Genomic DNA, 22,266 nt, shown 5'->3' with positions numbered 1-22,266 from the left:
AGTGTGGTTGATACGAACTGTGGCGGCGGGTGTTAACTGATGTAAACCAATCGTCATTCCCTCCTCACATGCTCCTGGCCTGAGTGGCCTAAGTGGCCTGGCCTGTCTTTCTGATCGGCGCGCCGCTGAGTTAAAAAAAACAAAAACAAAAACAGAGAGACCCAGGCCAGCAGGCACTTCGGGAATACTCCTGGTTCTCCCTATGGTCAGTCCGGGCGTGCCTGTCTGTGTACTGTTAAACCTTATCATCCCTAAATTGTCACCACGCAATCCATTCCAGGTTGTTGCCTCTCGTTCACTCCCTTCCTTTCGAGATCCTTCTTCTGCTCCTTCCATCACTGTATGTTGAATTCTTACATGCCCTGTTGATGCTTCAAAAACAAGTACATTTGAAAAGACATTGAATCTCACAATTTACAAATTGATTCTACTTACTCATTTACACTCACTCTCCCCCCTTTGACACATTCACACAATGTGTTAAATTGTGTCATCAGGGATCAAAAGGGACCAACAAAGTGTGCCAGCACAGTATCATACTGATCTTAGCTGGACTAGCTGATCCAGTCGTGTCCGGTCATAGGACTGAAACGGGCCTTCTCTATTGAACCATTTTGTCGTCAATGGTGATAAGTTATCAAATCATAGGTATTCCAATCTCTACTATACTTTCAGGTGAAAGGAGTTTTATCCTCTATCGTGATGACATCACCTCAACTTCAAACTATCTTGGCCAATCATATTGCGCACGCACGCACACACTTACACACTCACACGAGCGCCCATTCATTCACCTTTACAGCTCAGCTCTCATCCCACAACAAGCAAATTTAGTATGTAAGTGAGCAAGCAAACATCCGTCCTTCCATTTTCTGAACCGCTTAGTCCCCACGGGGGTCCCGGGTGTGCTGGAGCCTATCCCAGCCGTCATCAGGCAGTAGGCGGGGGACACCCTGAACCGGTTGCCAGCCAATCGCAGGGCACACAGAGACAAACAACCATTCGCACTCGCACTCACACCTAGGGACAATTTGGAGTCTTCAATCGGCCTACCAAGCATGTCTTTGGGATGTGGGAGGAAACCGGAATGCCCGGAGAAAACCCACGCGGGCCCAGGGAGAACATGCAAACTCCACACAGGGAGGGCCGGAGGTGGAATCGAACCCGCACCCTCCTAACTGTGAGGCGGACGTGCTACCCAGTGCCCGACCGAGCCGCCGCAAGCAAACATTGAATCCTAAAATTAATTCTACCCGTTTGAACAGTCTCGCCAGTTAAATCTTTCAATCCAAGTTTCCATAAAATTATAAATAAATATTTCTACTCGAGAGGCTAAGTATGTTGCATGCAGCATCAGATGCCTTCAAAATAATTATATCCTAATCAATTATTCTCATTGACAAATCCGCACTTATCGACCGTAAGTGACCCGACCCTCTGTTTAAAGGGTTAAACTCCCCTTCGACCCTGCTGCTGTAACGCAGCCCTCATAGGGAGACGAGAGTTTCCAGGTCGGGGCGGGGAAAGATTCCTCCGACTCTAACCGCCTCTAAGATATCAATTCAGACAGAGTTAATTTATTCTTTTTAGGACGCCAATCCCTTTAAAATCACTCTGAAACCGGTGCAGAGTAACCACTTAAAGCCCGGAATCAAGATGACCGCGCCCTTTTTACCAGCGGCTCCATCCCCATTTTTGATTTGAAGCATTTGTTATCGTTCGGATAAATGTATCTGTCTTTGGTAAGACCGAAGGGATTCGTTGATTTACTAGAGCGCACTCGCCCTAACTGAGCTCAAGATAACTACTCCGAACCAGATCTGACAATTCCTGATGTTAAGGATTAAAGCTGTCTTCACTTCAAAAAGAATTGAACGGATTTAAAGAATGACCATGATAGGGAAATAAAGAAATTTTAAAGTTCTAATTGCTGCATATAAAACCATGCTCCACATAGTTAACATGAAATAATCGATAACCGAATTAAGGATTAAGAAGAAATTTAATGAATAAGCAAGAAAAAGAATTACAAGTCGAACAAAACAACACTCACCCGTCTCAGAACAAAAGAGGAGACAGAAGGTCTAAAATCCTATTTGGTTGAACAAGTCGAGTGATCGGCTCTCCTTTGTTCCAAAATCAGAATTCTGTTTAAAAAGGAGGAAAGGTCTGGCCACGAGGAGCTTAGCCAACGCCGTAACATTGGCACCTTCCCCTTTCTGCCCGAAGCGGCTGTCTCCTCTGCCTTCCTCGAAGCTTAAAATTTGACAAAGTCCAATTTGAAGACTCTGGAAATTCATCTTAGTAGATTTTGGTTCAATCTCAAAAAGAATGAAAAATCCATCTTTGTCTAAACGGCTTTCTTTACACTGGGCAGCGTCACGGCCATTGCCCTGACTAGGAAAAAACGCCCCGCTCTGTGTCAGGACAAAATATTTATAGGCTTCTGGCATTACCTCATCGGAATTACCTCATCGGCACGTGAGGTGGCCTTTCTGGAAGTTTCTGGAAGCTTCGAGAATGTTCCTTAGCTGATCCCTGTCTAGGCCAGCCTGCAACCACTGGTTGTCTTGGCAACCTTGCTTAAAGCAGCAACCACTGCGCATGACTGTACTCCGCCACCGGATGCAGCTGTTTTGCTCATTCTTTCACTATTAGCCCTTGATGTCTCCTCTCAACTTAATACATTCAGGTATGAATGGAACACCAATGTTAAATACAGATTGGACAAAACATTGCAACATTAATAACATATATCTTGTCCAGTAAAGATCAATCTTAACACATAATCATACTTAACCATAATAATGGGTTCTTCTAACTTAAACATATATATATTGATATTGCTCAAGCTGTTACATCTTAAAATTATGGCATAGCAAACTCATATTCCAAAATTGTGTGTTGCTACGTGTTTGAACAGGTCGTGTCCTCCCAATTGCTCACAATTTAATTTATTAGATTTGCTAGTTTCCATCAGGTCACCCCTATGTCAAGCTTTAACACCATCTCCTGATGAAATTTTGGAACTACTACATGTTTTGGGATAGCCAATGTGCCTGGGCCAAATTCGAGACCCAATTTTACACCATCTTGTACCACCATGCCACTTGACATCATCAAAAAGCTAGGAAAGAATAATCAGACTAATTCCTCTGGCTCTTTACTTTGTCTGATGTTTTACTTCATCATTTTGTTAACTGTCGCCTTCTATGCATAGTTAATTTAAAGGTCAAAAGTTCTTACGGCCCTTTTAACTCTCCTTTTAATGGACACAACTCTCTGACAACATAATTTCCACTGAGGTGTAATTAACTAATAACTATTGTATTGATTAGGTACATTGAGCAACCTAGCCCCCTTTTGACTGAATTCAGTTGGTTCCAAATGTCCTATTCCCAATTTTAAAAATTTACATGACTAAATTTCAACTCCTTAAGTTTGACGAGCCAAAATATCTGATCCCACTGCTTGTTTTCTACCATTTTAGTATATCTGTATTATCCAAATCTATTCTACACATTATTCCCATATTATCAAAACTCCTCAGTTCTGCAAACTCAGTGCCAAGCAAGCTTCCATCCACTTTGACCCAAGCCCCACCAAGTTTGGTAACGCCTCAGCAAGGAGTCCAGTTCGGTTGTTGGCCACTTCATGTTTCACGTGTCTTTCGCAGCACCTTGTTGGATTTGGTCCACAATTTGGGAAGCGCGCTATCCGCGCCTCACGGCCAAAGCCATAGCCAATCACCTGTTATCTAATTTACTCACTGTGTGCTCGTTTTATTTCTTCAGTTTTAGGAAAAGGCTAAGACACCGAAACAAAATTTAGACTTACACAGGTTGGTTGAATTCAATCACAATTCTTGTTAAGAAAGCTCTGTTTTCAGGAAAGTACAATACAGCGCTGTACCTTTCATGCAACAATGCTCAAGAGCAGACAGTCTCCATTCAGAAAAGGCAACGTTCAAGGTTCTTTGGTCAGCTTATATTCAGTTGCACATGGCAGTGTGGGCCGAGTTTGATGGGTGATGAGTCAGGGGGTGTGGAAAGTTCGCAGGAGAGCTTGATTCCATGGGAGTGGGTGCTGGTTCGGTGAGAGCTGGTTCTGTGGGGGTGGGTGCTGATTATGGGCGATTCGGTGTGTGTGGGGGCTGTTGTTTTCCATCCCGTCTTTCGGCCTTGGCCGGGTTCTTGGTTGTTTTCCTCCTGCCGGTCTTCCTCTGGCACCTCTACCGGTTTTATCTCCAAGTGTCCTTCCTGTAAACCATTCTTGCACATACATCCACTTCGCCCACTGTCGCACACCGCCCGTTCATCATTCTTTCAATTTTTTCATTTTGTACGGAATTATGTGAACTTTTGGCTGTGACATCATCAATTTGTTAATGTTCCCTGACTATGCAAAGTTCTTACTCATCACTTTTACACTATCTTTTGATACATATCTTTTCATTGTTAGGCAAAACACTTCCCTCTGTCCAGAACGTTCAGTAGTAATCCAAAACTGGCATCTAGCATTAATCAAAACATAAAATATAATCAAGTACTGAACATTTTTAAACAATTTCGGCAGTGTCCGTGATTCAGAAAATCATCAGGCATGCATTAAAAAGTTCCTTAAGGGTCATTGAGCTATTCAGGCAATGTATCAAAAAACATTTGTTATTTCAAAGTGCACAGAAATACATATCAGATCATAAAGTTATGTTTTTGTACCTAGGCAGGACTTTTTGTATTTCGAGCCCATTTCTTCAACCTCATTGTCTCAAGTTCTGCTTTAGTTGTTGTCTCAGAGCCAACCTGTCCAACACTCTTGGTTGAGTCAATTTTCCAAAATGTCCATTTTCATCTTGTGAGTTACTCCACCTCTCAATAGCTGTACTCATCTCTGAGGATGATGTTTTTCCTCCGGAAAATAGTGCTTGCCTACCCCCCAAGCACAAAAACAGTCCTTCTTTGTTCTTGCAATGCTCAAAGCCAAGGACCGTTATCTTGTTGGTCAAGGCTGCAAGTGGAGTTTTGGGATCAAGTTCCAGGGCTCTGGGAGAGACAGACTGGGACACCAAACTCATAAGAGTGTCTACAAATTTCGTTGCCATTCATTCCCAAGTAACTTTTGTTTATCAAATTCACCTAGTGACATTGATCTCTTTTGTATACTGTAAGTCCTGCAAACTCATTCTGTTTTCAAGCTACATTTTAGCTGACGGTTTTCTATTCAATTAACTCATCTTGCGTCTGTGTTCCAAATGTAGTCTTACTTTGTTATTTTTAATTCTTGACTGCCTAATATTGCCAGATATCATATGCAATATGATAGATCAATTGGATTTGTGCTGCAATTCACGAGTAGACCCCCCCCTTGCTCCAGCTCAGATCTTTGTCTAGCTCCAGAATATTCCTTGAACTCCCAGCCAGAGTTGGAGCTCTTATCTGATTCCTCCCTTCCTCTCATAAATTATTGTTGCAAAAGCCTATCTAACCTTCTTTAGGAAATTATTACTATACCGCATTATAAAATATATACATATACAGTATATATCATGAGGGCGTTACAAATAGTATTGCAATGATTAGTCCAAGCATGCTTCTTTCACACCTGTTGGCAAGCAGTTAAACGTTCATTTCTCTGGGTGGCTGTTTCAATAGTCAATGTCGTGTATGAATTCTTTGCCCGTCATCATTCATTCTTCCATCATCCTGTCTTAGTCTCACTCGCCACCACCCCCACACAGCCCCTGGAGCGGGCACACTCCGCCCCGCGCGCAGCCACAGCCCCACCTGAACGAGGGAGGGCCCGCATTGCAACATCGATACGTCACAGGTTGGCCACCCCTGTAGCAATCATGCCGCCGGCCCCCACCTGTGTGCGCACAGCATACGACCGCGCGCAGAGACCAGGCCCCGCCCCGCGGCCACACGCCCCGGGAGGAGCGCATGCACACTCATCAGTCTCCCCTGCTCAAACCGTAGACCAACATCCCTCCATTGGAGCCATGCTGTTCTGCCTACCTCCAATCACTCATTCAAATAAACACACACATGGGGATCCCCAACTTCTTCACACGCGCACACAAACACACACGGGGACGACAACAGACTGACATTAAAATTTCACAGACATCACGCACAAACACATAAGAACAGCAGTCAATTCTTCCAATCTGATAACCAATTTTGCTTCAGTTTTTTGTAACAATGTTTTGTGATCATCAGTAGGGAAGTGTCCAGATCTTTGAAAGTTCTTTATCCAATCAGTAATTTCTTTTCGTTTTTCATCACGCTCTTTTGGCGGAAGATTTTCCACTTGAATCGCAACAGCAGCACTCAGTTATCTGCGAATGGGAGTGCTTACAAATCAAACCAATCTTTTCCCGTGATCAAATTCACCTTGCATTTTCATAATTAATCTGAATTAGCACTATTAATAATATATAACAGTAATAACAACAACAGTAACAATTATGTATAGACAACTTCAACAATATTACAACCAGACAGTCAAGGGCCAACGCCCTATATCTGCTTTATAGCAACAGAGCCAACAGGGCCCTATCACCAGCCCGCCACAATAAAGACAATAAACGAGCACAACAGCACAAAAACACTCACAAATGAAGCATAAAAGAAAACCCCGGATTCCACCTCGGAGGTTTTAACACAATAAAAAAAAAAAAAAAAAAAAGGAAAACCCCGGATTCCACCTCAGAAGTTTTAACACAATAAAAAAGAAAACCCCGGTTTCCACCTCTGAAGTTTTAACACAAAAGAAAAAGAAAACCCCGGATTCCACCTCGGAAGTTTTAACACAATAAAAAAGAAAACCCGGATTCCTCCTCGGACGGTTTAACACAATAAAAAAGAAAACCCCAGATTCCACCTCGGAAGTTTTAACACAATAAAAAAGAAAACCCTGGATTCCACTTCGAAAGTTTTAACACAATAAAAAAGAAAACCATAAAGAAACAACCACCTCCACATAAATCATTAAAGTATCAAATTTTGGGTCGAGAAAGACAAATCTTCTACAGTGTGGAGGCCACATATTATGAAGGAAAAAGCCTTCTTACCTTCTAAAGGTGGGGCCCCAGGCCTCCAGACCGCAGAAAAAGGTCTCCCCCTCGGAAGTCTTAAAACCGATCAACTGGACATCACATCGGGGTCACCTATTGTTGCGTTTTGTTCAAGATGCCCGTCGTTGAGCAAGGAAAACAAAGATGTGTAGTAATAGTTGGTTCTTTAGTTGCAAGATCTTGGGTTGTTTCATCTGCTGAAGTGCATTGTGTACTGACTGCCGTAAAACAACCCAAGATCTTGCAAATAAAGAACCAACTATTACTCCACATCTTTGTTTTCCTTGCTCAACGACGGACATCTTGAACAAAACGCAACAGTAGCTTGGCTCACTGTATTTATCTCAGACGGGTTCAAAAAAGCAAAGCAAGAAGCAGTGGCCGAGCATCTGTCAGGGCGAGCCTCGTTAAGAAGCAGCCGGCGTAGAAAAGCCGGCCGGGGCTGGAGTAATGGCTCCCCACGGGCCCCAGATAACTCTGGCGAATTATTTCCCCGTCTCCATTTCATGCTTCTTTTCTTGGCCCTCCTCCTCCATTTGCAGATGGGGACGCAGCGCGGGTCCTCATTACGCCATCCCGAGCCCGCGTCCAGCCTTTGATGGCGGCCGGATCATCCCAAAAGTCATTTTTCTGCCTTTGCCAACATTCGAGGCAACCTAGCCAACGTACGGCTTTTGACAAACATCAAAGACATCATGGGCATTCATCCAAGTCCAGCTTGTGTTGACTACAACTATGCCTTTTTTAAACTTTTAAAACAATTCAGCAACACATTGACCCAAGAATTTTTTTTTCCAGAGTTGTCAATCTAACGTCAATCAAGCCATCAAGTCACGGTTATGTTTTGAAACATCAAAGACAATTTTGAGTCGGCAATGAACTCGACACTCATTAGCAAATGAAAAACATTCCAGACCTCGATTGTCAATTGACATAATAAATTTTTGACAACAAAGACAGTTAAGTTTGTCAAGAAACCCAAAAGACATTTTGTTTTCGAAACATCCAAACCAATTCTCAGTTGCCAGCTTGATTTTCACATATGAACGTGACCGTTTGATGAGGGTCAAAGACCAATTGGAAATGTCAAGGACACCAACATGCAATTTCGGAGGAACATCAAAGACTCAAAGAATTGAACACAAACACAAATTTTTTAACTGTCCGAGACAAGACTCGTTTTGTGGACATCAGCAATGGGCACCATAGTTAGCAGCTAGCGCTGGCATCCTTTCATTCAAGCTGATGCAAATGATCTCATCTTGTCGGATGTTGGATGTCTTTCCTTTGATTTTGGTTTTCTGTTCTTTTTTTTTTGCTTTCTTTCCTGACGCGTTTTTTCTTCTTCAGGGTTTGGACGGTCGGTGCTCTTTTGGTTTTTCTTAAATGTTGGATTTTGTTGCGTCAGGCGGCTGAAGATTTTTTTTTTCTCCCCCCCTTTGTCTTTTCTCTTTCGTCTGCTGACAGCCGGCATTGAGACGCATAAATTATCCATGTGCAGCGCTGGCTTCACAAGTGGCAGCACAAAGTCAAAATCTTGCAACCGTCAAGTCCTGCGGGTGCTAAAGAGACACCTTTTACAACTCTCGAGCAGAACAAGAATGTGAAGAAGATGAAAAAGAAGTATAAGGTGGCGCTCACTTGCCGCTCAAGTTAGAAAAAAAACACTGCTGCTAAACTTCGTAGAGTTTGACCTGCTTCCTTCAAAGAATCACATCCAGAAAAAAGTCTCTGTCTTTGCGGTCTTTGGGTTGGGGGAAGCAGCAGGTGGCTGCTTGCTCCGTTTTGTCATCAGCAAGCATCTGGGAGAGTGGTAGTACCACAAACCGACTGCCTCAAAACAAAATGGTCGACTTTCTGTTCATTTGGAGGCATGGGTCTATAGCAGCACCAAACTGTTCTTGCACAATTTGCCCCTCAACACTGACGTATTTCATTCTTTGAGGATCAAATTGTACGTTGACAGTTTGGTGGCGCTTCAGGTCCTTGAGACTTTTTGGCCATTTTTCAAAAGTTTTCAAATTCCTTCATGGTATTGTTTTTGACGGCATTTCTTTGAATTGTTAACGGCTCTTTCATTTCAAAGGCTTGACTCAGATTTTTTCTCAACACGTGCACGTGCAGCCACCCCACGGTGATTGAGGATGTGGCGCGACTTGAGTAGCGTGTAAATCTGGTGCTGGCTCGTGGCGGCGTTCCACAGAGCAGACCAGGCTCGTAAAACACCTTGAAACGTACTCGACAGCAAGCGGAAGCTTTCTTTATGTGGCAGCTGCCTGCCCGGGGGAGGTGTGGGGTGTGTGTGTGTGTGTGTGTGTGTGTGTGTGTGTGTGTGTGTGTGTGTGTGTGTGTGTGTGTGTGTGTGTGTGTGTGTGTGTGTGTGTTTGGGGGGGGGGCAAGACCATGACCCTGACAATCTTGACTGCATCCTGATTCCAAACAAAGAAAATGTTCTTCCTGCATTGCAAATTTGCGCTGTCACACTTTCTCCTACTGTCATCAAGTTAAACGCTGCAGCATTTCTGCTTGATGTTGTACTTTTAAACAAATTTGAAGCATGTTTTTGTCTGCCTCGGTGCCTTTGTGTCAGGTGGCGCAATGGCGGTGAACGCGTCGGGCCGGGCGTCGGGTCAGCGTGCTCGTCTCCACATGCCCATGCTGGAGGAAAACGACACCCACTGCATCGATTTCCTCTACTCCATATCGGGTCGTGACGGCGCCAGCCCCGGCGCCCTCAACGTCTACATCCAGGTCGCCTCAGGTGAAGGGAAGGCCTCGTGGAGTTGTCAAGTCGCTCAAACGGTTTGTTCAGGTCTACGGCGGCGCTCAGAGCAACCCCGTGTGGAACGTCAGCGACACTGTCACCGATGGATGGCTCAAGGCCGAGCTCGCCATCTCCACCTTCTGGCCCAACTCCTACCAGGTGACACAGGCGCAATGCGACCTTCGCAAAAAGGTTGCCATGCTTTGACTCGTTGACAAACGAAGCCCTGTGACAAAGAGCACTTGAAAGAAAGCCACGCCGTGCAGTGCCATGCTTCGGCTGACACTGAAGGGTGCCGAGCATTCGGCCAGTCCCGGTCCGATGCAGCGACGGCTGAATCTAGTCCAAGCTTTGGCTCTTTGTCTCGAGTCATGTACACATGTCCTGGAATCAAAGCCAAAACTGAAAAGCAAAGACCGCGACACAGTCTAGCTTATAAATGCGCCCGTATTGCGCAAGAATCGTCTGCCGTCGGCCTCGCGAAGGCTCGCCGGCCGTCTGCCATGTCGCCGTCCGCCAAGCCGCCGTTTGCCAAGCCACCATCTGCCAAGCCGCCGTCTACCAGGCCGCTTGCTTTGAGTTGGACGGCGCACGCCTCTCAAAGTCCAATGACAAGCAGGAGAAATGGCCATCTCAGATTTACTTGCACGCATGTACGCACATTTGCTGTCATGGAAATCACCAGGAAGCATGCGTGCGCACGTGCGCCTTCCTCTCATCTGCGTTCGTCCTCTTCCTCTCCAGGTGATATTTGAGGCCGTTTCCGTCCGGGGCCACCCGGGAGTCATCGCCGTCGACGACGTCCGAGTTCTGGCTCATCCCTGCCGTAAGTGAGCGTGCGCGTCCCAATTGCCGAACTTGGAAGGCCAGGAAGCAAAATGGTGTCTGCGTGGCTCACCCTGGACAAGACGGACCACAGCGTAGCATAACAATGGTGCATGGCGAGGGCGCCTCTCGTATTGACACCATGTTTGAGCTCCGCCGGGAACTCTCATCTTACTTCTCGGCTTTAGCATACCGATGTCCTCCTTCAGCATATTGAACGTTTGATATGCACGCCTTGTGCTCTATCTCAGTTAAAGACCGTTCACCTCCAATGTCCTTTCCTATGTGCTCCGTCTACAATTTAACGTCGTGTCATATCGCCATAGTCGCACGACAATCGTCTTTTCGCACACGTCTCGTGTAACTTCCGGTGTCGCTGGCTGACGCTGGCCAATTTTGTTTGTGCGCTTTTGTTCAGGGCAAGCGCCTCACTTCCTGCGCCTTCAGAATGTGGAAGTCAACGTGGGTCAAAACGCTTCCTTCCAGTGTACGGCGGGGGGCAAGTGGTCTCAGCGTGACAAACTCTGGCTGCAGGTGGGTATCTCTATGTCTACGCGCTCGTACTTTGTCATCGTCCACAAACGTGCTGCTGATTTAGTCGGGAGGCGAAGAAAAAAAGGAAAACGCGGCACACGAAGGCAGCCAAAGAGCGAGGCGAGCTGTGGGCTCAGAAAAAAACGATCGGATGTCAAGAACCAAAGCTGCAAGTAAACAAAGCGCTCGGCTGCAACACTCCACAGTCAGTACATTGGAAAGAGCAAAGAGCACTCGAGCGAATCTGCGCGCTATTCATCCATGCTAATTGCAGAGAAGATTTCGCGCGGTGCGCTCGGAGGTCTCGGCCGGAACAGCGGAGCCGAGGAAACACTTTGTGCCGACGTCTCCAACCGTGTGCATGCAAAGTGCGCCGCTGATGACATCCGCCATGGAGGTGGGCTGGGGTGGGGGTCTGCAAACGGACAAGATCTGATAGCGCTTTAAGAATAATAATACTAGATTTGATTTATAATGCACTTTGAAAGGTTTAAAGGTAAAGCTCACACAAGTGGCCCATCAGTGGTCCACACAAAAGCTGAAAAAAAAGCTCACAGTAGTAGGCTGCAGGCGCAACACGTCCAGCGTGTCTGCCACAAAAGCCCGAGAAAGATGCATGGACGAAGGCAGCGCATCACTTAAGAACGCATCACTCTTAAGCCTGAAAAAGAAGTGCAGCAAAGTGACGACGAAAAAATGGCGAAGCACAATGAATAAAATACAAATACAGTGGAGCCTCGGTTTTCGAACGTCCCGGTTCTCGAACAAATCGGTATTCGAACAAAAAATTCGAGATTTATTTGCTTCGGATGTCGGGCGAAATTCGGTTGTCGAACCTCGCGAGATGAGCCGAGAGGACCCGCATGCCAACTGACTCCGTTCGTTATTACGTTCTCGTCACTCTGAGGATTGCATCAACTCTAATCATGCCTCCAAATGAAGCATGTGGGAGCAGTAAAGCCATCCTAAAACACCAAGACGCTCCTAAAGCAATGCGACAGTGAGCGCCCGGCGCGCTGCGGTTGCGCTATCAGACCAAATTAAGCTCCCTGCGCACTGATATCCACTTAAATTTTGGTAAGTCCATTAGGACTTTAAAAATAGTTTCAAAATTTTAGCGACCGCTCTGTTACAATAATGCGACCAGCGCGATGCAGTTGCGCGGTCGGCGGCGCGCTGCAGTTGCGCGATCGGACACAATTAAGCTCCCTGCGCACTGATGTCCACTTAAATTTTGGAAAGTACATCAGCACTTTAAAAATATTTTCTGAATTTCAGCGACGGCTCTGTCACAATAATGCGGCCAGCGCGGTGCAGTTGCGCGGTCGTTGAAGCGCTACGGTTGCGCGTTCGGCGGTGCATTGCAGTTGCGCGATCGAAAAAAAAAATGAAAAAATGCTTTAAAAAGGTGTTTTTATTTTGCTTGTAACGGATTACATTTGTTTTCCTTTATTTGTAAGGGGAAAACATGATTCGAACAGCCTTCTGAAACGGATTGTGGTCGAAAACCGAGGCTCCACTGTACAAGGCATTTGGTGCGAAAGGATGACAGACGGCACAGTGCCTGGAAAGCGGCGCCGACTTTTTGGAGAAAAAAACCCAAAACTATTTGGAGAATGTTTTGCGTCACCGGTAACACTGGCTAACGTCGGCTAACCGGCTAACACTGGCTAACGCTGGCTCTCTTGCAGCAGTGGAACGGCAAGGACACGGCTCCCATGGTGACACGGGTGGTCAACCACCGCCGCTTCTCCTCTAGCGTGGGCGTGGGCGACACCTCGCAGCTCGGCAAAGCCCACTACCGCTGTGTGATCCGCACCGACGGCGGCTCCGGAGTCTCCAACTACGCCGACCTCATCGTCAAAGGTAACGGTAAAAGTGATCAGAACCGACTAAAGTTCGATCTAACTCATTGGTACTGCTTACTTATGTTTCCTTTCCATATCGATCCATAAATTTACTCGAAACATTAATGGAGTAGCCTATTTTGAAAGGAAGTAGCCTCGTGCGTATAGCAGGTATCACTATAGCATTAGCCACCGGCAAACTCCCATGTGCCTCAGCTCGCAGACTCCCATGAGCCTCAGCAAAGTGTCATGGCGGCCCCCTGTAAACAATCACGTTTCTCAAACGCTCTCCCATAAAAGTGATCGGAACCGTCTAAAGACTGATTTAACACATTGGTGCTGCTTATTTATGATTCCGTTGGATATTGATCTGTAAACGTACTCAAAAACATTAACGGAACAGCCTATTTTGAAACAAAATAGCCTCGCGGGTACAACAGCTATTCAGTAACGGCCCCTGACCACGGTTGCCGATGTGACCTTGTAATTTATTAGTTGTACTAAAACGTATTGAAACATTTTGGCAGGGTGCTGTGTACAACCAGTATGGATCAACAAATTCATCAATTGATTCATATATAAGGCGCTCTGCCAGTATACGGTGTTTTTTTTGAGTAAATTGTAAGGTTTTAAGTGCGCCTAATAGTGCGGAAAATACGGTACTCTTCAACTGTGCGTAATGGAATCTAAAACAAAAATTCAGAAAATCACATTGTATGATTTTTAAATAATTAATTTCCATTTTATTGCATGAAATAAGTATTTGATACATCAGAAAAGCAGAACTTAATATTTGGTGCAGAAACCTTTGTTTGCAATTACAGAGATCAGTTCCATGTAGCTCTTGACCAGGTTTGCACACACTGCAGCAGGGATTTTGGCCCACTCCTCCATATAGATCTCCTCCAGAGCCTTTAGGTTTCGGTGCTGTCGCTGGGCCACACGGACTTTAAGATCCCTCCAAACATTCTATATTGGATTCAGGTCTGGAGACTGGCTAGGCCACTCCATGACCTTTGAGATGTTTTCTACGGAGCCACTCCGCAGTTTCTCTGGCTGTGCGTTTTGGGTCATTGTTATGCTGGAAGACCCAGCCGCGACCCATCTTCAATGCTCTGACTGAGGGACGGAGGTTGTTGGCCAAGATCTCACGATACATGACCCCATCCATCCTTCCCTGAATACGGTGCAGTCGCCCTGTTCCCTTTGCAGAAAAGCATCCCCAAAGAATGTTTCCACCGCCATGCTTCACAGTTGGGATGGTGATCTTGGGGTTGTACTCATCATTCTTCTTCCTCCAAACATGACGAGTGGAGTTTAAACCAAAAAGTTTAAACTTTTTAAGTTTAAAAACCAATTTTTGTCTCATCAGACCACATGACCTTCTCCCATTTCGCCTCTGAATCATTAATGTAATTGCGAATAAAGGTTTCTGCACCAAATATTAAGTTCCGTTTTTCTGATGTATCAAATACTTATTTCATGCAGTAAAATGGAAATTAATTATTTAAAAATCATACAATGTGATTTTCTGGATTTTGTTTTAGATTCCATCACTCACAGTTGAAGAGTACTTATGATAGAAATTACCGACTTCTACATGCTTTGCAAGTGGGAAAACCTGAAAAATCAGCAGTGTATCAAATATTTGTTCTCCCCACTGTACATTATTACAATATCCACACAAGGATTTTATGAACTTTTATTTCATTTTGAAACACTTTTATGTACTTTTAAAAGTTTTTGGTATTTTTAAACACTTTTATAAACATTTTAAAGTCAAACTGAGTTTTAGAAATATTCTTATTCATTTAAATAAATAAGAAAATAAAGAAAATAGAATAGTAAATATATTGTTACAATATATCCACACAAGAGTTTTATTAACCTTTATTGTAGTTTTAAACATCTTATTGTTTATTAAGCACTTTTTTTTGCATTTTTAAACACTTTTGCAAACATTTTAAAGTTAAGAAACATTCTTGTTTACTAACGTTTTAGTAAACACTTGTGAACATTTTACAGACAAGCTGGCTTTCAGAGACATTCTTATCTATTTACTAACTACTTAAACACTTTTGTAAACATTTTCACTAAAGTCTTGAAGTAAAAAAAGACTAACGTGATGAAGCACAAGTCTGATATGTTGACACATTGCGGTAGGCTGAGATAAATTGTAGTTAGAACTGCTAAGCCGATCAGCTGCAAGGACACAGCTCAACATGTTCCCATTGGCCATTAGTATCCTATGGGTCAGACAAAGCTGCGCGCTCCAAGTGACGCCTGAGGTCGCTGATGATGGAGCTGTGCACTCGCCTGTCTTGTTGCCTGTCTTGTGTGCTTCATTCCTGTGTATGACAATGTGAATGTGTGAGTTTTTTTTAAATTCCGCGATGCACCGAATCTATCTGCAATATTTGTTTCGAAAAACCTGCGATAGAGCGAGGCCGCAATAGGTGAAGCACGAAGTAGCGAGGGATTACTGTACATCCGTGAGACAGATGGACAGACCGTCTTCTAGTCATCATCATTTGCTTTCAATGACGTCTTCAACATTTTTGGGCCCACAAAAGATGTTGGTGACATATGGAGGCAAACTGGATTGTGTATTTGTGTGTGTGTGTGTGTGCGTGTGCGGGTGCGGGTGCGTGCGTGCGTGTGCGGGTGCGCACACACGTGTACCCGTGAGCGTGTCACGTGCTGATGATTTTAGAGACTCAAACTGTCATTGACATTTGTGAGCATGGCGCACACGTGCACCATGCGTGTGCGAAGCTCAGGTGTTGCTCGCCATGCATCGTTATGCTGGGGGAGATGGTTCATGATTCCATCAGTGAACAATATCGCTCGTGCGCGTGCACACACACACACACACGCACGCACACGCACACACATGCACACACACACACACACACGCACACACACACACACACACACACACACGCACACACACACACACGCACACACACACACACACACACACACGCACACGCACACACATTTGTGTGTGCGTGTTGCTAAATCTGGGTCATCCCTCTGGCAACGTTTGTGTATTGTTTTTCATATTGTGATGTTCAACTTCATTTGTTGGGATGAAATCATATGGGAAATTGGGGTCCTTGTGTGTTTGGAGCATGATCACTTTTATCCAAAGAGTGAAAAGGGCAGTGTTGTGGCCAAAGTCTGCCTGCTGGCAAAGCGCTGCATCCTTAAATGACCTTGAAATGTGGACTTGAAAGGAGAGCCCACGCCTTGCGACATGGCCAAGCGTGGAATTTTTCCAACCGTTGGATGATGTTGTTATCTGCTCGGCACTGAGCAAAAGACAGAAAAAGCATGTAAGGTGTTTCTTGATTTTTTTTTTTTGAATTCATGATTTTCTCATGAAGGAAAAAGCGTTAAAAAGCGTTGTTGGGAAAGTGCAACGATCCAGTCGAATGCAACTGAGGCGCCTCTGTCGCCCAAACTCTGCCATGTCGTTTGTCTTTGAGACTCTGGCGCAGCGGCGCTCGTGACCAACGAGGCCGGCCGCCAAAGAGCAATTTGGGCTTTCGTGCACAACTTAGCCATTAAAGCTCCAAGGTGTGGATGCGCGTCGGTGTTGCTTTGCCCACATGCATCATCCGCAAAATAAATAGCAACACTAATCAATAGATTCGGCGGCCCGCTTGCAGTCCTCCTGCCGCATAGAGCAGCCACAAGCGGAGAATGGAAACAGTCGGTCAAGGTGGTAGCCGTCCATGTCTTGAAAAATGCCAAACAGGTGAAAGGCACAAGTTTAAATGCTTACAATGGCTCAGGAGCTGCGTAAGCACGAGGGGGGCAAACGTGTCTTGGTTCGCGAGCCGGATCGTGAGCGTCCCGCGAGGAGAAGGCACTTCTCGGAGCGGCTGTCCGCACCGAGACAAATCCCACGTTGCCATGGTTGGTAACAGCTGAGAAATGGGGCCACCCAACGCCGTCTTTCGCCAGCTGGGCAAAAGTGAGGAAAAAGAGGCAAGAGAGTGTTTCTTGAAGTGCTTTTGCTTGCTTGCCGTCAATCCGTCCACATCCATATGCCCAAGCGTCCTCCTTTCCAGCTCAGGAAGCGCTAAAGTCTGCAGCGTGCTTGATATTCCGTGCATGGCCTTCCTTCCTTTTCTTTCATGTGCGCATCTCGCCCGTGTGCAAGATGGAGGACACGTTAGGGAATTTCTGAGGAGCAATATAAGTAATGCATGAGCAGGTGTGAAGCGCCGAGCCAGCACGACTGAGCAAGAGGAGCAGAGGGTGAAAAGTTGCGACCTGTCGAGCCAGCTACCAACTCATCCATCGGCCCAGGCGGCCCGAGGTTGGGCTTTCAAGGCCAACTTGGGCTTTGGGCTCGGGATTCAAAGTGGCATTGACCTTTCTTGACTTTTCTTGTTTCTCAAACACGCCTGCAGAGGAGCTTGTCTGAGTGAGACGGCACGGCGGCTTTGACATGGAAGCGCATGCTCTTCTCTTTTTTTCCCATGGCGAGGCTTGTGACTCAAGGCGCTCCCCTCTCAAATCATCCCCCCCAGTCAAAGTGTTGGGTTGACAACATTTATCTGAAATCAATCTCAGAGGCGGTAGGTCTCTTTGGCTTAGCGTTTTCTTCTGCGCAGAAGGGCGCACCCCAGAATAACGCAGCAAGTGTGGCTGAGATCCGCGCCCTTCTCGAGTTTAGCCGTGCTTTTTATTGAGAAAGAAACAATTGGGCAAGTGTACATGATCGAGTAGGTTTCCAAACAGGAAGGACATAATTATATCTCATTACCTCAACTTAAATAAGACCTTTGTCTGCTTCAGCCATCCCATGACAATCTCAAGATCTGTACATGTCTAGCTAACTATGGGGCTTATTGTATAGCGCGGCTAATGACTCCAGTCATTAGCCGGCCATATGCCCCCAAGTCATTATCACAAGGCCTGATGGTCACATACTGCGGAGAATCTTGCACACAAAAGTAGATACATAGATTCCAATGATAAAAGTATATTATTTCCAACATTCCCTCCTGTTTTAACATTGGAATTCATGGAAAAAAAAGATCACCTAATAACTACATATGTTTATAAATGAGCAGATGCCTACATAATATAGTATAGTACCATCAAAAAGCATGAAAATTTACATTCCAGAGTTTAGCAGAACTACAGCCCTTCATCCGGCTTTGTCTATGTTCGTTATAATGAAATGTATTTTGTTCTGGATCGTCAAGAAACAATAGACAGGTAGGCGATTTACGCAAGGCGGTCCCACTCATCTTGTTCACGCTGGGCCAACATGATATTCTGGACAGCAGACGCTGATGTCAACCTTTTAGTCATGTGACAAATTAAAATAATGCCGCATGTGGTCATTTGATAAAGTAATGAAGGACATAATATTGACACAATATCACAGCATACTGCAAAGTTGAAATGCTCTTAGTTTTGCCCCCCTTGCATATGTATGTGTCTGTCGATGCAAAGTCCAGTCCACTGAATGTTCAGTAGTGAATTGCTCTGGGATGACTGCCCAGGGCCTGCTGTCCATCCAAGATCTTTATGTCCACTTCACCGTCCTCAGAGTCTCTTCCCAGGCCCCGGTCAGCGTCCAGGAGTTCCCTAGTAATCGACATCTCCATAACCAGTCGTCAGCAAACAATTCTTCTCCTTTGGGGTTGATCGGGGCACGGGGATGATTGGTGGTCGTCGTCTCATCGGAGTGTTCAATAGAACCTCCGAGCGTCCCTGCATCTACTCCTATGATCCAGAGGCCCGCGTGAACCTAAAACAAACAAACAAACAAACAAACAAACAAACAAACAAACAAACAAACAAACAAACAAACAAACAAACAACAACACCCCCCCCCCCAGGAGTTAAAGTTAAAAGTCCCAATGATCATCGTCACACACACATCTGGGTGTGGTGAAATTTGTCCTCTGCATTTAACCCATCCCCATGTGATTTTAATCCATCCCCTGGGGGAGAGGGGAGCAGTGAGCAGCAGCGGTGCCGCGCTCGGGAGTTATGAATTATCTCCCTTATTTCTCATCGTGCTGTCAGTCTTGCACGATTTCTCCTGTGACTGCTGCCTGTTGAATTCTGACACATCCTGTTAAAGCCTCCAAAACAAGTGAATCCGAAAAAGCATTGAATGTCACAATTAAATTTTATATGTATCTACTTACTCATTCAAACGTAACCCCACCCCCCTTCGACACATTCACCCAATGTGTCATTAGGCATCCAAAAAGGAACCGGCAAATGTCCTACCACATCATCATATGTCTTGCAGCCAGTCCTGTCGAACCTTGCACTCATCCAGGATCGTCATCCCCAAGTTCCTGAAAATTGACTGTGCACCTCACACTCGGCAATACCAACAACGGACACTTGTACTCACAAAACTACACAGGCATCGAGTATCTACTAAATGAAAATAGACACACAATGAATCATGGCGCACGGGAATTCCGTCCTGAAAATCATCAATCATCATAAAAATCAAAAGGGTTAGGGTTAACATTTTCACGTGAATTCAACATAAACTTTCCAAGACTGCAATCGACAGCCTGCAAAAGTAATACAAGTTATAAAACAACCAGCAATCTGCTCCTCGGCTGGCGGTTGATGCTGCAATAAGTCAAGTGACACACAGAAACAAAGCCAAGCTCGCACTTGCCACAAGCAAGCTTATGTTCCATATGTATGGTTGTCATCTACATAGTCTGTCACCTTGTCGGGTGAGTCCAGGTTCGTCATGTCATATGTCCATCGTCCTAGTGTTCGATATCAGTCCTGTCTTGTCCATCCGTGTTGCGGCCTTCTCCATGAACTATTTTTGTTGTTCATGGTGCCTTTTAGTCATCATGCTTGGGTGTTCCCGTCTCAGGTGAGAGGAATCTTACCCTCAACTGTGACCCTTTCATACCAACTCCAAAATACTTTGGCCTTTCATACTGCCCTCAACACACACACACACACACACACACACACACACACACACACACACACACACACACACACACACACACACACACACACACACACACACACACACACACACACACACACACACACACACACACACACACATATTCCTAACCACACAAGCGCCAATCCATTTGCATCTATCACTCATACAACAACAAACAAATTTAGTATGTGTAAGTGAACAGGCAATCAGCGAATATTAACGGTAAACCCTTCATTTCTGGATGTTCTTCCCAAGTGAATATTTCGTACATTCGTACCGGACCTTTACCGTAAAATTGCCAATTAAATGCCTAAAAATTCAGTCATTTGTACTGCTGAGCATGTTCATGGGTGAGCATGGGGAAAGAAACAGCCTCAGTAGGTCCTTAAATAATCTTGTCCTAATCCATCGTTTTGATCGAGCACCTGGGTAAAGATACTCAAAAGTCTTCCTCCAACAGTCTACTCGTCTGCATTATTTTCACTTTGCCATGTTAAGGCATTTGTTTTCCGAGTCCTATCACATTTGTCATCGCGTTCACTGTCACTTGGTGTGAGTCTTATACAGTGTTATTCTTAACTGTCAAAAGTTTTCATGGCTGTTATTCCTTGATCTCATCAGACTTTTTGTTTTGACACCAGAATTTCCCTGTGAGGTGTGATTAACTTCTACTTTATTAATTACCTCCACTGAACAATCTAATCACCTTTTGACTGCATCCTAGTAGATCCTAATGCCCTATTTTCCCTTCTCCAAACTGTTAATGACTAAATGTCTAATTGTTAAGCTGGATGGGCTAAATGTGATTCTACTCTTATTTCTTACAATTTTAGCCTATCTGTTTCATCCAAATTTATCCTCTGATTATAATCTTTTTCTTTCTTCGTAACACTACACAATTTGTTCCTTATTTATTTATTTATTTATTTATTTATTTATCTTTTAGCAAGACTCCTCAGTTGTGTCAAACTCAGTGCCCAAGCAAGCTTCCATCCACTCTGACCCAAGCTCCACCAAGTTTGATAACGTCTCAGCAGTCAAGTCAAGTCAAGTCAAGTTTATTTGTATAGCCCTAAATCACAAACAGTCTCAAAGGGCTTCACATAGCCAAAATTGACAATTATTCTCAAAGCATCCCCTGATCATAAGCTCCCAAAAGGGCAAGGAAAAACTCAAAAAAACCCTACCAGGGGAAAATGAGAAACCTTGAGAAGGGACCACAGATGGAAGGATCCCCCTTTCAGGATCACCAGGTTATAATGGATGCAGAGAGTACACAAGTAATACATAATATGAAAATCAATGAAAAAAAAATGGATGTCGGAGGTGTCCTCGATTGTCCTGGCAGTGTCCTCAAGGGGGCCGAGCCGCAGCTCCCCCATCCCGAACTGGTCCCCGAGAATCCAGCCAGCCGCTATCCGCTTTTGAGCCACCTAACCCCCTCCCCAGCCGGGGAGGAGGTGGGCAGAGAGAACAGAACAAACTCCGGCCAAATCGGCCATCACAAGTTAGTTAAAGGCCATCTCATAGAAATGTGTCTTTAAACGTGTCTTAAATGTTTCTACTGAGGTAGTAGTTCTAATATCCATTGGTAGGGCATTCCAAAGCTCTGGAGCCCGAATAGAGAATGCTCTAGACCCTGCAGACATTTTCTTGGCCCTCGGTATAACTAAAAGACTAGCGTTTTGCGAACGAAGGTTACGAGACGGAACATAAGGAACGACTAGGTCGACGAGATATGAAGGCGCTAAGCCATGCAGTGCTTTATAGGTTAGTAGAAGAACCTTGAAGTCACATCTTAAATGGACCGGGAGCCAATGTAATTCGGCTAATATTGGGGTAATGTGATCAAATTTTCTTGACTGTGAGAGCAGCCTCGCAGCGGCATTTTGCACTAACTGTAGACTTTTAATACTGGATTTAGGAAGACCAGAGAATAATACATTACAGTAGTCCAGGCGCGACGACGAACGCATGTATAATAGTTTCCGCATCCCCAGTCGAGAGGATAGGACGAATCTTAGCAATATTACGAAGGTGAAAAAACGCAATCCTGGTTATATTCTTAATGTGTTTTTGAAAGGAGAGCGTTTGGTCAAATATTACCCCGAGATTAGTTACCGTATCACTCTGAGTGATAGTACGGTTATCTATAGTTATAGTGGTTTCCTTAAATAAATGTTGATAACGAGTAGGACCAATTATCAACATCTCAGTTTTATCCGGGTTAAGACGAAGGAAGTTGAGAGAC

General features: G+C 44.9%; 1 protein-coding gene across 13 annotated transcripts in view; it reads left to right on the top strand.

Moving 5' to 3' along the window:
• The window catches only part of ptprt (protein tyrosine phosphatase receptor type T), a 126,012-nt gene that overhangs the window by 10,066 nt on the left and 93,680 nt on the right, over positions 1 to 22,266 (top strand). For all 13 annotated transcript variants that reach the window (XR_007484675.1, XR_007484674.2, XM_068652463.1 and 10 more), the window contains exons 3-7: positions 9,666 to 9,826; positions 9,888 to 9,998; positions 10,584 to 10,665; positions 11,083 to 11,198; positions 12,890 to 13,064. Coding sequence is in view for 11 of the 13 variants with exons in the window: in XM_068652463.1 (XP_068508564.1) it covers positions 9,666 to 9,826; positions 9,888 to 9,998; positions 10,584 to 10,665; positions 11,083 to 11,198; positions 12,890 to 13,064 (645 nt within the window). In the remaining 2 variants the exon portion in view is untranslated. The remainder of the gene's footprint in view (positions 1 to 9,665; positions 9,827 to 9,887; positions 9,999 to 10,583; positions 10,666 to 11,082; positions 11,199 to 12,889; positions 13,065 to 22,266) is intronic.

The sequence above is a fragment of the Syngnathus scovelli genome, chromosome 11, assembly GCF_024217435.2.
Source record: "Syngnathus scovelli strain Florida chromosome 11, RoL_Ssco_1.2, whole genome shotgun sequence".
NCBI classification, from domain to species: domain Eukaryota; kingdom Metazoa; phylum Chordata; class Actinopteri; order Syngnathiformes; family Syngnathidae; genus Syngnathus; species Syngnathus scovelli.
Note: the sequence above shows the minus strand (reverse complement) of the source record. Positions and strands in the feature narration are given on the sequence as shown.